We start from the raw sequence: 17,071 nt of genomic DNA, 5'->3' as shown, positions 1-17,071 counted from the left end.
TGGGTTAATAATATTTGTTTTTCTATTTATCTTGTTCTTTGTCCCTATTTTTGTCTTCCACATTTTTTCTGTCATTTGTGGCTTTAATTGAACATTTTATGATTCCATTTTCTCTTTCCTAGCATATTAGTTATACTATTTTTTTTAAGAGTTTGCTGTAGAGTTTGCAATATACGTTTACAACTAATCCCAAATCCAATTTCAAATAACACTGTACTGCTTCACAGGTACTGTAAATACCTTATAATAACAAAATAATCCTAATTTCTCTCTTCTATCCCTTGCATCATTGCTGTCATTCATTTCACTTACACATAAGCATACACAAGCATATGTGTTTACACACACAAGCATACATAGACGAATAAGGTATTGCTCTTATTAACAAATTGTCATCTTTAGAACAATGAAGAAAAAAAAGTCTTTATTTTACATATTCCTTCTCTGATCTTCTTTCCTTATTGGATCCAATTTTCCGTCCTACATTATTTTCTTTCACTCTAAAGAACTTTTAACATTTACTGCAAGGCAGGTCTACTGGCAACATTTTTCCTCAATTCTGTTTGTCCAAAAAGGCCTTTATCTCTCCTTCACTTTTGAAGGGTAATGCCCCAGGGTACAGCATTTTAGGTTGGTGGGCTTTTTTCTCCCAACATTTTCATTTCACTATATTCTCTTCTTGTTCACATGGTTACTGAGGAGAAGTCTGTAATTCTTAACTTACCTACAGAAGAGTGAAAGGTATTTTTTCCTTCTGCTTCCTTCAGGATTTTTTTCTCTATCTTTGATTTTTCTGTAGTTTGAAAATGATAGGCCTCAGTGAAGGCTTCTGTGTTTTGTTTTGTCTGGAATTTTTCCTTCTTGGTGTTCTCTGAGATTTCCTGGATCCATGGTTTGGTATCTGATATCAATTTTTGGGAAAATTTCAGTCATTATTGTTTCAAATATTTCTTCCGTTCCTTTCTCTTTTCTCCTTCTGGTATTCCCACCATGCTTATGTTACACCTTTTATAGGTGTCCCACAGTTCTTGGATTTTCTGCTTATTTTTTTTAGCCCTCCCCCGCTTTTTCCCTCTTTTTCAGTTTCGGGGGTTTCTATTGCAATATCATTAAGCTCAGATATTCTTTCCTCATCCATGTCTACTAGTCTACTAATAAGTCCATCAGAAGTATTCTTTATCTGTGTTACAGTGTTTTTGATCTCTAGTATCTATTTTGTTCTTTCCTAAACTTTAGGTATCTCTGCTTACATTGCCCACCTGTTCTTGTATGCGGTCTACTTTATCCATTAGAGCCCTTAACATAATAATCATGGTTTTAAAAATCCTAGTTAATAATTCTGACACTCTGTGATATCTGAGTCTGGGTTTTATGCTTGCTCTGTCTCTTAAAATTGTGGGGGTTTTTTTTGTTTTTTTTTTTTTACTGTTGTCATTTAATTTTTTCTTGATAGCTGAGCATGATGTACTGGGTAAGAGGAACTGTTGGAAACAGGCCTTTAGTAGTGTTGTGATAAGGTTTGGGAGGAGCAAAAACATTTTATTCCTATGATTATGTCTCCGACTTTTAGTGAGCCTGTGCTTCTGGACGGTGAACTTCACTCATGCTTTTTTTCTCCTCACGTCTTAGGTGGGACAGGATGGTAAATCGGGACTAGGGTTGGGTATTTCCCTTCCCCAGGGCAGTTAGGTTTTGGTCTGAAGGCCAGACCTTATTAAGGAGAACAGAATGCTCTGGCATATTTCAAAATGCTTCCTTTTCCCTTCACCCCGACAGAACCATGACGGGATTTTTCTTTGACATTCATTTTGAGAATCCGATAGAGATCCCGGAGATAACACTCACAAGTGTAGGGTCTCCCCTCCCCTGATGAACGAGTTCCCCTGGAGGTTTTAAGTCTGACTTGTCCACACTGAGCCTCCAGAAATTCATCAAACTATAGTCGAGGTGTCCCTACCCTGGCACTGGTTCCCAAGGAGATTGCTGCTCCAGTAAATTGTAATTCTCTATATTATCTGTTGGTCTAATTTTAGGAACAGTGGTTTTCCCTGTGACGTAACTTCTCTTATGGATATAAGAAGAGTTGTTGATTTTTCAGTTTGTTCAGCTTTTTACTTGTTAGGATGGAATGGTGACTTCCAAGCTTCTTACATGCTGGACCAGAAACTGGAAGTCTCCCTCTTTTTAAAATGTGTTTGCTACTATAAATTTCCCATTTACCAGTATTTTAAGGTGGGAGATCATTGACTTGAGATCTTTTAATCTTAATATAGGTGTTTACTATTAATTTCCCTGAAAATGGTGCTTTAGTGGCAGCCCATAAGTTTTGGTATGTTGCATTTTTATTTTCATATAGCTCAAAGGATTTCCTAATTTATCTTGTGAACTTTCCCTTCGACTCATTGGTTATTTAAGAGTTCACTAAATTCTACATATTTTTGAATTTCTCAGTTTTGTCTTTATTTCATTCCATTGTGGTCAGAGAACATACCTTTTACGACTTTTAATATTTTTTCAATTTATTGAGGCTTTTTTATGGTCTGACATATGGTCTATCTTGGAGAATGTTCCATGTGATCTTGAGAATTGTCTATTGTGTGAATGTTCTATAGATGTGTTAAGTAGTTGGTTTATAGTGCTGTTCAAGTCTTATTTCCCTGTGGATCTTCTAACTAGTTTTTCTATTCATTATTTAAAGGGGAGGCAGGGTCATGTCTCTGACTAGTATTGCTGAATAGTCTTATTTTCCCCTCAATTCTATCAAGTTCTGCTTCAGAATTCTTGCAGCAAAATACAGAATTGTCAAGAACATGAGTTCTGTTGTGAGGTGCAGAGATGTTTACGCTGTTATAGCTTCCCGACAGGTTCTTTTCTATCATAAAATTACTACCCTCTTTATCTGTAATAAGCTTTTATTTTCAAGTCTATTAGTTTAGTCACTCCAGTTCTCTGACTGGTGCTTGCATGGTATAGCTTTTTCATTGTAGTTTTACCTTGGATTTTAAAGTGTGTCTCCTGTGGACAGAATATAGTTGAGTCTTGTTTTTGTTATCCAGTCCGACAACCTTTGCCTAATCATTGTTAGGCATGAGTAATAATTCACTCATATGTATTGTTACTATGTATATGGTTGGGTTTACATGTCCTTTTACCTTTTTGTCTTCTATACGTTACATCTTCTATGTTCCTGTGTTCTCCTCTTTCTGGTTTAAGTGAATATTTTCTAGTGTAATATTTTATGTTCTTTAATAATATTTTTCTGTATATTTTGGGAATTATTTTCTTAATGGATACCCTAGGACTTACAGTGTACATCTTGTCAGAATCTACTTTAGCTGTATAGCATTTGTTACACACATTGCATCACTATATGTTAAACATATAATACTTTCTATAATATTGTTTTAAAGTAGCTGAATATATTTTTAGATTTTTTAAATTAACCTTTTAATTCACAATTTCTTGTTAGCTTTCTGTTGTTTCATTATTGAAGTATGAAATATTTGCTCCCACCTGCTTATGGTGTTATATGCAAATATACGTTTCCATGTTATAGGTGCAACACCACAATTATATATATATGTATATTGTTTTATACAATTGCTTTTATATCAGCCGAAATAAGGGAAAATAAGTTGTTACAATGTCTTTTATAATTTCTTACATTTTAATTGGCATTGACTTTTGGTAAGGGTGTGAATAATTGTGGGGTCTCACTTCCTTTCAGACAGAAAAACATCATTTAGCATTTCTTGTAAGGTGGGTTTCCTGGGAATGAGTTCTTAAAATCTGTGTGTCATTTTGCCTCCATTTCTGAAAGCCTGTTTCGTTAGACATAAACTCTTTGGTTGAGTTTTTTCCTTTTAGCACCTGGCATGTCCTTCCATTGACTTAGGTCCTCATTGTTTCTAATAAGTCAACTGTTAATGTGGTTTCCTTGTACATGATTAGTGGTTTTTCTTTCTGTTTTCAAGATTCTTCTGTCTTTAAACATTTTTATTCTGGTATGTCCGGGTGTGGATCCTTTTATTTTCAGAACCTGACCTTCTTGGATTAATGCTTTTCATCAAATTTGAGATTTTTAGGCACTGTTTCTTCTAGTAACTTTTCTACTCACTAGTTTCTCCTCTCTTTGTGGCACTTCCATGACATATATGTTGATGTTCCATATTTCTCTGAAGCTGTTTTTTTTTTCCTGTTCTTCTGACTGCATTATCTATATTGATTAATCCCCACATTGGCTTTCTACTGCAAAGCTACTGTTGAGTCCCTCTAATGAATCTTTCATTGCAGTTATTATACTTTTTAAGTCCAGAGATCTCCATTTGGTTCTTTAAAAATAATTTCTATCTCCATTAATATTCTTTGAAGGAATATTATACCTTCCTTTACCTTCAGCATGGTTTTAGTATGTGTATGTGTGTATGTATGTATATATATTGAGATGCTTTGAGGGTTTTGTCTGCTTCCAATACCTGTACCCACTCAAAGTCAATTTTAAAAAAAAAATTTTTTTTATTGCTTTTCTCCCCACCATGTATGAGTCACACTTTCCTGTTTATTTGTAGATCTTATTTTTTTGGTTCAAAACTGGACATTTTACATAATACAGCAGTTCTGGAGACTCATACTCCCTTCTCCAGGGCTTGTTTGCTTATATGGTTAGTGACTTAGCTGGACCATTTTGGCTAAGTCCACTTACCCTGAATTGTATGGCCTCTGATGTTGCAGTACGTCGCCTGGGCATATGCAGTGTTGCTGACACCTCCCCTCAACCCCAAGGACAGTAGTTTTAGCAGGGCTCTCTTGCTGTTTCTTTCCCTGCCGTCCCTGCAAGAGCTTTAGTTGGTCTGTCTCCACTGTTATCACGCTGTGCTGTTAACATCCACTAATTGCTGGTGGACCTCTCTATTATTTGACAATGTCCTGGGACATAAATTGCCACACAGTTCAATCTAATTGAATTTAGGTTTTTGTAGTTGTTGAGGTTTGTTCCAACTGTAGGGCTACTCTGAACTTCCTCTTTCATTCTCTGTTGAAATTCTCACTGGCCTTCCTTTCTGCTTGTTTTGCTAACCTGGAGATCCCAGGCTCCTCTTACTTCACCCCCAACCCCACCTGAAATCTCCTTTGTCTGCAGCAGCATCCTTATGCTTCAACTTCTCTCTGTTCTAAATAAAGTCAGTCCCTTTAGGGAATGCTATGGAAGCTGTTTTTACAGCCTGCTTCTCCCACTGGGCAGAACCTCTGTGCTACTCCCCCAGCATTGGGGATGGGGAGAGTAGCTGGCTTTGCTAGTAGTCTGTAAGTAGAGCAGTGGGTGGCAGCCCCTGATCTTCTCTGCTTGCCTCTCCTTCCATAGAACCTCCACCCTAATCACTATTGCTCTAGTTTATGAGTACGCCAGGGCAACAGTGATTAGAAAACAGTATTCCTGGGGTAGATATTCTGTGCTACAAGTGGGGACTGGGTGGAGGAAGGAAGGCTCAGACCTCTTTGCTATTGCTGCTTGCAACAGAGCTTCTGCAACACAGACCTTGGGGGAATGAGAGATGCTAGCAGTCTGCTCCTCCTAGGGATACATTGTAGGCCAAGACCGGGAGATGAGGGGAGGAAGGGTGCAAGGGTCATGGTTCAAATACCACAGAGACTCACTATTCTTACCAGGATTGAGTATTTTCTTGGATAAATGTTTCTGTTTGCTGTGTGCTCTTATGACAATTTCCAGAGACTTTAATTTCTAAAAAAATATTTACCAGTTATGATTATTTCACTGAGGGGTCTGTACGTCTCCTCATGTTGCCATTTCGAAAGTGCTTCTTGATTTGTTTAATACATGTCTTAAAATATAAGCAATCAAGACCCTTTAAATAAGGCAGTATGTTCACAACCTGAAAAAGCTTTCTGTTGCCATCAGTTGACTCAACAACACCATGCGGCATACAGAATACAGTTCTTTAATAGTTCTTTAAATATATTCCAGAAGTAAAGAGTGTTTCTAATCATTTACAAGTGCAGTCTGTTACACCAGTAAATGTTACTTGACCTCTTTATAAAGTAAATAATGCTAGGTAAGAATTAGTCCTGGAATAGTGTGCTGAATTTCTATTTCCAATCCAGTAGATTAAAAACACAACTGTGAATGGTATAAAAACGTAAGAATCATATTGTGATAAAACCAATCTCAAAAATAGAGAATCCAGACGCTACTCAGATAATTTTAGAACTCAGAAGTTCTCCTCAACTTAAACACGAGCCCCACACAGAAAATATCACAGATGTTTTTCAATGTGATGCAACTGCATAAAATTCTAGAATGTGACCATGAGGAGACGAATGTACTGAAATCAACAGAATTTAGAAAACACACCTAATTCTGAAGTCAGGAGACGATTTACAAAGAATTATTCATCATCAGAGTCAGAATCATATTTCTTTCCTCGAATAGTTTTCTTTTCCAGCTTTGTGAAGTTTGTTCCAAATTTCTTTTGGCTCTGAAATGGTGGCTCCGTTAAATTTCCACTGAAAAGAAAGCAAATTTGAAAAACACTTATTCTGTATGATTTAGTACAGCTGGTATACTAAACTGCACAAAAATCTATCCTCACTGTAACACAAGGAATAGAGTAAAATTTTCTTTCAAATGTTGGGGTCAAGGAAGAGGTATATTATTTACACTGTTAGTAGTTTTAAACCTTACTATGTACTACTAAATGCTTTAGATCAGCGTTTTATTTTCTGATCATTAATTACTGATTAACATTTCACGGGATGCACCAACAAAATTTCTGACTGAAAAAGCACAGAAGGAGGTCGGTTATTTTTATCTGTTTTGGGTATGCTGAATCTGTATTAGATTCTTTCCTGAGAATGACACAGGAAAACCATGCTCTATTTTTGATAGCCTGTTATGACTGGTTTGATTCTATTTAACATCTTTTAATGCTTAGATCTCTATAGACACCAACAAAACTCATGGAATTCATTATCATTAACCCATGATAGAACTCAGAAAAGAGTTCTATCATGAACTATCAAGAAAAGATAGAAAAGAGTATGGAACTCTTTTCATGACGCCTGAAAAATATTTCGAAAATATCTGGAAATATTCCTGGCAGCTAGATCTTGGTTTTGAAATATCATTTGCCACTGAAAGGAACCATGGCGTCTCGGAGAAAAAGCCGGTTCCTATGGAGAGTATAACACGAGGCCCCCTAAAAGACCTTACGTGCACCAGAAAGAAAGTGCTCAAAGAATTATGGGGATGTGTCAAAAGGACACAGAAGCCAGTATGAAAGGCTCTCATTGGCCAAATTTGAGGCAATCTGAGCTTCAAAGTAAATAATAACAGCGACAGACTATAACCCACTGAATAAAAGAATCCACAGCCCATTCTAATACAGATACATGAAGAAGTAAGTTAATGTGGGGTCTGGAGAAGTTCTTCCTTAAATCACCAGTTGGCTTGGTGGACAACTGGTTAACCAGTGCACAGTTATCACCACCAGCAATGAGACAAACCATCATATATCTCCTGATATGGTACACTGAGAAGAAAGAATACAACATCACTTCCATAATACACCTATGGAAAACACGCAGAATCTGAATCTAATTTTGAAACAAACTGGGATATGCTCTATAAAATAACTAGCTTGTACTCTTCAAAAATGTTAAAGTATTGAAAAACAAAGGAGGGGAACAAGTTGCTACAGGTTAATGGAAACTAAAAATACATAGTAAGTACACAGAACCCATTTTTCCAGCATGGAGGACATTGGGACAATGGTGGAATTTGAGTAAGGTCTGTAAACTATGTATTTTGTGTTTTAATAAATTGTACTGTGGTTATATAAGAATGTTCCTGTTCTTAGGAAATGCACACAGAAACATTTAGGAGTAAAGGGACAATATATCTACAACGTCCAATCAAATGGTTCTGAAAAAAAGTTTATATATATCTAGAAAGAGAACGATAAAGCAAAGATAAAATGTTGAAAACTGAGGGACACAGGTCAATGATATACAAGAATTCGAGAATTCTTTGTACTAGTTTCCAACTTATTTAAAGTTTGAAATCACTTCAAAATAATTTTATTTAATATTAACATTTTACTTAATATTAAGAAAATAAAACCTAAAACTCCAAAATCAATCACTACAATGTAGGAATGATTTATGCATGTGGAGGAGAGATTCAGAGATAAAGGAGGAAGGGAAGTAAAAAGATGAGAGAGCTTTCTACTTATCAAAAGGCACTCTGACTGGAATAACTGGAAAATTTCACCTGTTATTTTTGCAAATCAAAAACAGGCACAAAAGATAAGATGATATGCTCTGATTTGTGGAATTAGATAAATTATTTGTCTAGAGAAGTGGACAAAGAGATAAGCGGAAAATGGAAGTTGGATTTTATCAACAGATGGTTTTCTGAGACTGTTTCCCAGAGTAAGTAATTTAAGCTAAGCATAGAGATGAGATTTTATATGTTTTATCAGATTCTACAAGTGATACAGGAATATCTACTTTCAAAGATTAATGTAAGTCATTATCAATTTGATTAAACTCGTTTAAATCAGGAAGGAGTCAATTCTTCTGGAGTGTCATTTGGGTTTCCAGATTAACAGAGAATTAGATTCCATAGGATCTGGAAACTTTGAAAACTTTTATAGTTAGATGGACTCCAAGGTCCAAGATCAATTTTATTTATAACTCTGATTTTGCTGTAAGATCGTGCTAATGTACACTTTAAGAAATATGCTTTTCCTTTGTGAAAATTTTTCTACATCTCAGCTTAAAGATCTTAGTTCCATAAAATAAATGTTAACATAAAAAAATTCTCTAAAAAATCAACTGGATATGTGAATTAATATAAATTGATAGTTTACTAAAAGTTACCTGTAATTGAGAATATCAGAACAACCCAGCCTCCATTCTAAAGTTTCTGTGGTGAAGTCATCTGTATTTCCTAGGTCGGAAAATCCAACAACAAAATCTTGTGTTTTTCCATCTTTCACCAGTGCTAGCGTGGGAATGACTTTGATATGCAGTCTCTCACAAAGGAAAGGTGCTTTTTCCACATTCAGCTTCAAAAATTTGGTCTCAAGATGTTTCTTGGACAGTATCACCAAGTGTCTGTCTAGTATGTTACACCTATAAATAACAACACATAGAAAATCAAAAGCTAAAAACAACAGATTTCTTTTTCAAAATAAATATTAAGGCACATCTAAGTTTTTAGCTTTTCTGAATCTGATAATTTGGCAGCCAACCTATGCTTCGATCAGATAACCTCATTTCCATTTCATAGGTTAGGTACCTCTTTTTCTACCTCTCATGATATCATATTCTAGAAAGTTAGATCTCCCTTAATGATACTTATAAAAAACGAAGTATTCAACTTATGCCTTAAGTGGTTCACAAAGTTGTCATGTTCATGGTTAAGAATAAAAAATTGTCATTTCCCTTATGCATGTTTCCTGGCATCTCATAGGTGACAAATCTGAACTTGACAGAACTGGGAAGACAGTTCTCAGAATTAGAAATGAACATGTGTTGCCATATTCGGAAGTCACTAAGAAAGACTGAATGGTGTCACTGAGAAGGAACCCTTCCAACTGTGCAACTCTGTTAGTGAGAAGCATATCAAGGTTAAGGGCTACAAATATGGTCATTACGGTATGAAAAATACCAGCAGTAACCTTTATTAAGCCACCTGAAAAGTGGAAAGCGATATTTTCTTTAAATTATATTTTAAACTGGCCAACCCTCTAGTGTTTCTGAAAGACTACTGTAATAATCTTTTGAGCAGTAGTTCTTACCCAGAGGTGATTATTACAGTCAACTTTTAAAATATGCAAATGAATCAAAATTCTCTAGGAGTTGAGCTGAGAAACATGCAAGTGATTCTCATGCCCAGCAAAGTTTGAGAACTACTGCTTTCGATGACTAAGACACCAAACGCTTCATAGCTGGTTTTACTAGTAGGCTTTTTGGGTACTTCTTGGTATAGTTTTTCCTGAGTTAGGTTTGGGTCCACAGAGTTTCTTATAACCTTGATGCATCATCACCTCTGAGTGATTCTTTTTACATATCACCCACGTACTGCAGCAATGGGATTTTAGTGAAAATGGCAGGGGAATAAGCTGTTTTTGAATGAAGTTCCAAACAAGTGACAAATCATTTTGAGAAATACGTTCTTGAAGATTTGTACAAAAATCAACTCCATTGTTTTACTGGAGTAATACAGAATCTATTTTAAATAGGTCTGTGTCCCACTTGTCAATTAATCCATTTTTTAAAAAATCCAGAAGTTATGGTGTAGCTAAAACAGCATTAGGCTTAAAACCTGGGTTCAAATCCTCTTTTATCATTTAGTAGCTGAGTGACGTTAGGTAGGTCACTTAATCTCTCCAAGTCTTGGTGTCCACGCATGAAGCACAGGAATTATACGTACTTACCTCAAACGGTGATTATGAATGCTCCAGGATTTTATACAACACGAAGTATCTAGCTTACTATGTGCTAGAAACTTTGATATCTACCTATCTATATCTCTATCACCCCATTTCAATCTTGACTTTTCAGTTCTGTTTTAAGGTAAGTACTGCTGGCGCTGCATTGTTTATAAATCCATCAAGTATACTTACTGAGTACCTACTATGTGTAGTCAATGCTGCTCTGTGGCTAGGAACCCAGAGCACAGTGGGCCACACGACACAAAGGCAAACCCTCTGCCTTCACAAAACTAACAATCTAGTGGGCAGAGACATCTAATAAATAAGTGGACAAATAATATCAATCTTCTATTTACCTTCCTAATCCCTTTCCCACTTTCCCTTATAGGAGATTTCATCATCTTAGTTATTTTCTTTCATCTTTATTTTCTTAGTCAATAAATCCCAGGCAATCAGTCCCTGAAAGGTGTTAACTAATAGCCACATTGTTGGGTGATGAGGCAAAGACAAGGGCCAGGCAGGCTATGGATATGCAAAAAGAGGGCAGGGCTGGGATCCCAGGGAATAACAGAGACTCTGCATTGGAGTGTGTGTCTAAGGGGGGCAGGGGCTACTTGGCATCAGTGAATTGCTTTCATACATTCTAGGTCTGTTATCAAGTTATCTGATACTTAAAAAAAAAATGCTAAAATCTGATTAGTTGCCAACATTTAAAAGTTTTTTTGCCAACACTTAAATGTTGGCAAGTATTCAAATTTGGGGGCTAAAAAAAAAGGCTTGAGTCCTCTGGTTTAAGATGTAACCTCTTCTGGGGCTATTTTCACTTTGAGGGATCTGCCTCCAAAGAGAGGTTGGCAGGCCTGGGTTCATCTAATAGAAATCACTTCATTGTCCTTCCAGCCATGCCTGGTGCCGCAACTCTGCTTCAGGTGAAAGGCTTGGTCAAGCCACAGTCTCCCGGTGAATTGCAAGTTGAGAAGAAGTGACTGAATTCAAAGCTGGTGTTTAGGTGTTGGCCCCATTTCCAACACTGTGGCTGTATCATAATAGTAGGGACAAAAGTAGAATTCTTTTGGCATTGATAAAAAAATTAAAGTGTTCATTTCTAAGATGTTTTAAAAATTAGCTAGTGAAAATATAGTTCAGGAAATAGCCATTTCTATGGAAATACTGATCTTCTATAGTTTGTACTTTTGTATGACACTGGTTTTTAAGTTAATCTTTAATGATTGCTTAACTTTAATATAATTCTAGTACAAAGAGACAACTTAGGAATTACTTCCTTTTATATTTTTCTTAATTTCTCTACTAAGTCAGTGTATCTCTATTCAACAATCTCATCATGTTCAAGAACAGTCACTGAGGGAAACAAATTACCTCAATGTGGAGTCTCTGTAGAAATGGCAAACCACTTTTTTACTCTCCTTGACTTCTTGAAAAAAGTCTCTCTCACTAGGGATTTCTCTGTATTCCCCATGTCCTTTTGAAAGCCATTCCTGATTTGGAGAAAAGGGAAAGTATCACACATTTGAAATATCTCTTTCAATATCACTTTATATTTTATGTCCAAATCACTATAATATTTTGTAATCAAGCTGACTTTATCTTAGAGAGAAACGAATTCCTTTCGGTGATGTACTTTCCTATGTTGCTAGTGTCAATGCAAATACAGTCTGTGGGCCGTGACTATCTCCACAGCATGGCTCATATTTACGATGATTATCTGTCTTGGTAACTTAAAACATACGTTTTCTTAGAACTTCGAAAGTAAAAATTTAGACTACAAAGAGACTTAGAATGTAACCATCTACTTAATTTCTTTGCACTGAAACTATTAAAGTCAGAAGCATTTGATCTAAGTTACTACATAGCTTTAAAAAATAATGCTTGTGAGATAAAGCCAATCTGTCTTTGGGGAGGGGGCGGGTACTGCAGCTCTGAAGCTCGGGAGCCCTGTTTGCTTTTGATGACTAACTCAGAGACAGCAAACCTCTTCTGTACTGGCCATCAATGGGTAGTGTCCTGGGAAGAAAAAGGTGTTTGTCTTCACGTGGTGTCCAGAAACAAAGATCCCGCAAGTCACCTAATCCAACTCCCCAAATCAATAAATCAACCCTTATCATCCATGTCGGACAGACATTTCAGCTTCTTTAACCTTTCCTGTGGCAGGAAGCTGGTCCCCTCAACTGGAAGCTTGTTTCCTTTCTCATGAGCTGGTTTTAATAAAAGGGAGGACTGGACTTGCAGGCAGAAGGCATGGGCTTGAATCACTGCCCTTTCTGAGTCTCACTTTCCTCATTTGTAATGTGGAGATCATAAAGCAACTCTCTCATTGAGTTACTGTGAATGGACAACGTGAAAATAACTACAACAGTGTCTGGCAGGTGTGCTTAAAAAGCATTTGTATATGTACTCTCTGTTCTTAGAAAAGTCTTCTCACACTGAATCACAGTATATCCAGAACAGTGGGCTGTGGATCGCAGCTTGGACCTCAGATGAGAAAGAGAAATTCTAATCTCCTTCACGTCAGCCCTTCAAATATCCTACATCGCCTATGTCCTCCCTGCTTCACATTGAACATTTCCATTTGCTTTTGACTTTCTCATATGAAATGACTTCTAGACTTCCTCGTCTTCTGGCTGTCCTCCTCTGAACAGTCTTCCAGAAGTGGTCCAACTAGAAAGGGGCAGGAGTGCCATCCCTGGGCTTACACTAACACAGCCGAGACTGCGTCACCAGTTTTGGTATCTATACATTTCATGTTGGCTTACACTGAGCTGAGACCTACCGGAGGCCCTGATATTTTTCTCCTTATTTCTTTGGTAAAGCTTCCATAAAGAGTTTAAACTCTCAAATACACTCCTTAATGACGCATTTGCTTTGAGCACAGCTAAGTTATGACAGGCTTTCTCATAACTCCACCTGAAAGGGAACCCACTGACCCCTATTCCTCCCAGGGTTCTTCCTCATCCACTCTCTCCTCAACCACACAAATCTGAACTCAGAAGATTATCCCGGGCACGTGTTTCCTGTACTTGACTGTGGTTAATACACTGGTCAGGCTAATTCTGAATGTGTCTTTAAAACGAATCTTTTTTCTGGGCAAATTTTTAATGGCATTAGGTACTTTGAGGTCAAACCACCCTAAGAACTACAAGTGACTACTGCAGCACGGGTATATGTAAGTTGTTAGAAGCATACTGTTAGAGCAATTTCAGAAAGCAGGGCAGAGAGGTTACTTGTTTCTGCTGCTGAGCTCTCCTCAGTGCCTTGAGTCTCTTTTCTTTGAGGTGTTCCAACTCATCCTCATCCATCTGATCCAGTTTCTGAATTTCCGAATCCAAATGTTCTTCCACTTGCTTGGTGGTCTGAAGCAACTGATTCTCTAGGACTTTTGAAAACATTTCAACAGATGCATTCGCTTCCATTCTTCTAAATGGTACAGTTCAGCCTTGATGCTGGGGAGAAGGTTTACAAAGTTAGAGAAAAAAAATAAGACAGGGGCTTCCCTGGTGACGCAGTGATTGAGCGTCCGCCTGCCGATGCAGGGGACGCAGGTTCGTGCCCTGGTCAGGGAAGATCCCACATGCCACGGAGCGGCTGGGCCCATGAGCCAGGGCCGCTGAGCCTGCGCGTCCGGAGCCTATGCTCCGCAACGGGAGAGGCCACAACAGTGAGAGGCCCGCGTACCTCAAAAAAATAAATAAATAAATAAGACAGCTTTCTCTTAGTTTCAAAAATGCTAGCAAGTATATAATTTGTAGTCCACAAAGTGTTCTGCTGACAACCAAGCACGTCATGTTAAGAATTTTTATTTAAATGTTTTAAAATTTAATTTTCAATGGATTATAGTTACACTCCTCAAAAACGATTTAGACCAAAGTTTAGGTGCTTTTGATTTAGTTTGTGTTTTACTACCCTAAAGCAAAGACAAATCTTTAAGACCATCGCCAGACCAGAAAGGAATGACGAAATTAAACCTAGTGCTGTATATTGACAGTGTTCTTTACCAAAGGAAAAGGGAAGAAAAGCAGAAATGACTGTGAACAAGATAAAGTTTAACTGCAGTGAGGTTTTACACACACATATACACACCAAACTTTGCTTCAACATAGAGCAGAGTTGAGCAAAAGACATATTTTTCATCTCTGCCTAAATGATTTTCGTTTAACTCTGAAGAGAGCTCATTACAACTTATGTAAAGAACTCTGCCTGATGTTCCCTAAGCTTTAGTTTCCATTCCTGTTCTCCCATTACCTAATAAAGTCTATGAGGCCACAAAGATTGATACTGGTATTGATTTACTGACACTCAGTGTTCTTAACTTTGAGATCAAACAATATTAACACTACAAATATTAAAAAGAATATTGATTTTTCCATCAATCCTCTATGTAAGATAAGAGTTTAAAAATAGAATCTAGGGACTTCCCTTGTGGTCCAGTGGTAAAGAAACCAACTCCCAGTGCAGGGGACGTGGGTTCGATCCCTGGTCGAGGAACTAAGATCCCACATGCCGCGGGGCAACTAAGCCCTCGAGTCGCAACTACTGAGCCTACATGCCTCAACTAGACAGCCTGTGTGCCGCACACTACAAAGCCCACATGCTCTGGAGCCTGAGCGCCACAACTAGAGAGAAGCCTGTGCTGCAGTGAAGAGCCTGCATGCCGCAACGAAAGATCCCGCATGTCGCAACTACTAAGACCTAACACAGCCATAAATAAATAAATGAATATAAAAAAAATCTAATTCAGATTAGAAAGGAAGATCTCTCTCAATTACATATTTATTTTATATTGGCATATAGTTGATTTATAATGTTAATTTCAGGTGTACAGCAAAGTTATTCATTTATACATATACATGTATCCTTCTTCAAATTCTTTTCCCATTTAAGTCACTACGAATATTGAATAGAGTTCCCTGTGCTATACAGTAGGTCCTTGTTATCTATTTCAATTACATATTTTAGAAGAAATGTATTATTGTTGCTAGTAGAAAATCAAATGTTTTATGGGTAGCCCTGAATTTCAATTTATAATTTGCCTATCAAAGCAGGAGGCTGTTGCATCTCAATTAGTTATGTGATACATTTGCAACCACTACTGAAGCACTTTCAAAAATCTGAATAAACTTGTGAGCTTATTCACCCAGCTTCCGACACGCAGCCTGGCCCACCAGACCCTCTATAAATGTTGAAGTGAAGAGAAACAGTCTTCTTGCAAACTTCGCCTCTGATTCCATTTTTCTACACATGAAAAGAAGCTTTTGAAAAGCATACTGGGGACTTCCCTGGTGGCGCAGTGGTTAAGAATCCACCTGCCAATGCAGGGGACATGGGTTGAATCCCTGGTCCGGGAAGATCCCACACGCCTCGGAGCAACTAAGCCCGTGAGCCACAACTACTGATCCTGCGCTCTGGAGCCCACGTGCTACAACTACTGAAGCCTGCGTGCCTAGAGCCCGTGCTCCGCAACAAGAGAAACCACCGCAGTGAGAAGTCCATGCCCCGCAACGAAGAGTAGCCCCCGCTCGCCGGGACTAGAGAAACCCTGCATGCAGCAACGAAGATCAAACGCAGCCAAAAATAAATAAATTTTAAAAAAGCATACTCGATTTCACCTTGTATTCCTGGAGCTAGCAGTGCTGAGCACACTGCAGATGCACAAAAAATGTTTGTCAACTGTTGAAGGAACGTGCGTAACTTTTGTTCAAATTATCGTTAAGTTTCAAAAGTATTTCCGGTTAAAAAAACCCCCAAATGTAACTTCCTCATAAACGCTATAAAATTTTAAAGGAGCCGTATTTCAAATGTAGCAAATGAATTTCACATTCTCTACCTCCTGAGAAAAACGTAAGGCTGTGACTCAGGACTGGGGCCAGATGAGGCAGAAAACTCGACATTAAACACTGACTTGCATGTCAGATCCTGTTCTTTACCAGGGGCGTAGCGGTTGCTTATCCCTAGAGGTTTATAGGCTGAGCTCAGAATTCAAGTCTTGGATAACTGGGAGGAGAAACGATTAACAAGGGCTGCTCTGCGGGCAGGTGGTGCTGGTCACCGCATTCAGAAAGGGGGAAAGGAGATGGTGCAGGTATCCTGGGAACTTCATTCCCCAAACAACAAGCTTCTTTTTTTCAGTTCAACTGAATGGTGAGCAGGGACTTGTCCTCAAATCACCTAGCCATTTCCTTGATCCCCCGGCATGCACCCGCCAAAACAACCAGGGGGCCTCACCCTTAACTGCACGCCAGCCGCTTCCCAAAAGTACCCTCGCCACTCCCTGCGCCCCCGGAGACAGATGAGGGCAGAGTTGAGGTGGTCCCGGCTTCAACGCCTCCCGGGGCGCATGCGCCAAAGCTTCCTCCGCGGCGCGGACACCCTCGCCCGAGCCGCGCCCCTCCCCCGCCCAGGCAGGAGGCTGAGCAGCCGGGTCTCCATCAGCACCGAGATGCATGGCCGGCTTTTTCACACCACTCTCTGCCTCACCTGAGCTCTCGGTGATACCTGGGAAGTGAGGAACCAGCTTCTCCAGAAGAGCAATCCACTCCGGCTTCAGCCTCGTAGCAGCTGCGGGGGACTGGGGAGCGGCCGTCACTTCCGCCTCCTCATTG

General features: G+C 38.5%; 1 protein-coding gene across 4 annotated transcripts; it reads right to left on the bottom strand.

The window, feature by feature from the left end:
- Positions 1-407: 407 nt before the first annotated feature.
- TXNDC9 (thioredoxin domain containing 9) lies at positions 408-17,071 on the bottom strand. Of its 4 annotated transcripts, XM_022599303.2 has the most exons (6): positions 16,947-17,071; positions 13,697-13,915; positions 11,835-11,953; positions 8,899-9,153; positions 6,371-6,522; positions 408-901 (listed from the first exon to the last, which is right to left on the bottom strand). In XM_022599303.2, the coding sequence occupies exons 2-5, from the start codon at positions 13,883-13,885 to the stop codon at positions 6,405-6,407; spliced, it is 681 nt and encodes a 226-aa protein (XP_022455011.1). In that variant the 5' UTR covers positions 13,886-13,915; positions 16,947-17,071; the 3' UTR covers positions 408-901; positions 6,371-6,404. The 4 variants fall into 4 exon arrangements, with proteins under 4 accessions (XP_022455011.1, XP_022455010.1, XP_022455013.1 ...); XM_022599302.3 differs by lacking the exon at positions 408-901 and having other exon boundaries at positions 5,942-6,522; XM_022599305.3 differs by lacking the exon at positions 408-901 and having other exon boundaries at positions 5,942-6,522; positions 16,965-17,063.

The sequence above is a fragment of the Delphinapterus leucas genome, chromosome 13, assembly GCF_059928025.1.
Source record: "Delphinapterus leucas isolate spDelLeu-1000000601 "Yukka" chromosome 13, BTC_Dleu_Yukka2, whole genome shotgun sequence".
NCBI classification, from domain to species: domain Eukaryota; kingdom Metazoa; phylum Chordata; class Mammalia; order Artiodactyla; family Monodontidae; genus Delphinapterus; species Delphinapterus leucas.
Note: the sequence above shows the minus strand (reverse complement) of the source record. Positions and strands in the feature narration are given on the sequence as shown.

What these genes read in the sequence shown, in the direction of transcription:
- TXNDC9 (XM_022599303.2), bottom strand. Translation starts at nt 13,885, where the DNA reads ATGGAAGCGAATGCATCTGTTGAAATGTTTTCAAAAGTCCTAGAGAAT. An exon ending in GAGCTCAGCAGCAGAAACAA is followed by an intron (nt 11,954 to 13,696) that starts GTAACCTCTCTG and finishes TCTCCAAATCAG; the next exon opens with GAATGGCTTTCAAAAGGACA. An exon ending in TCTGATATTCTCAATTACAG is followed by an intron (nt 6,523 to 8,898) that starts GTAACTTTTAGT and finishes CTTTCTTTTCAG; the next exon opens with TGGAAATTTAACGGAGCCAC.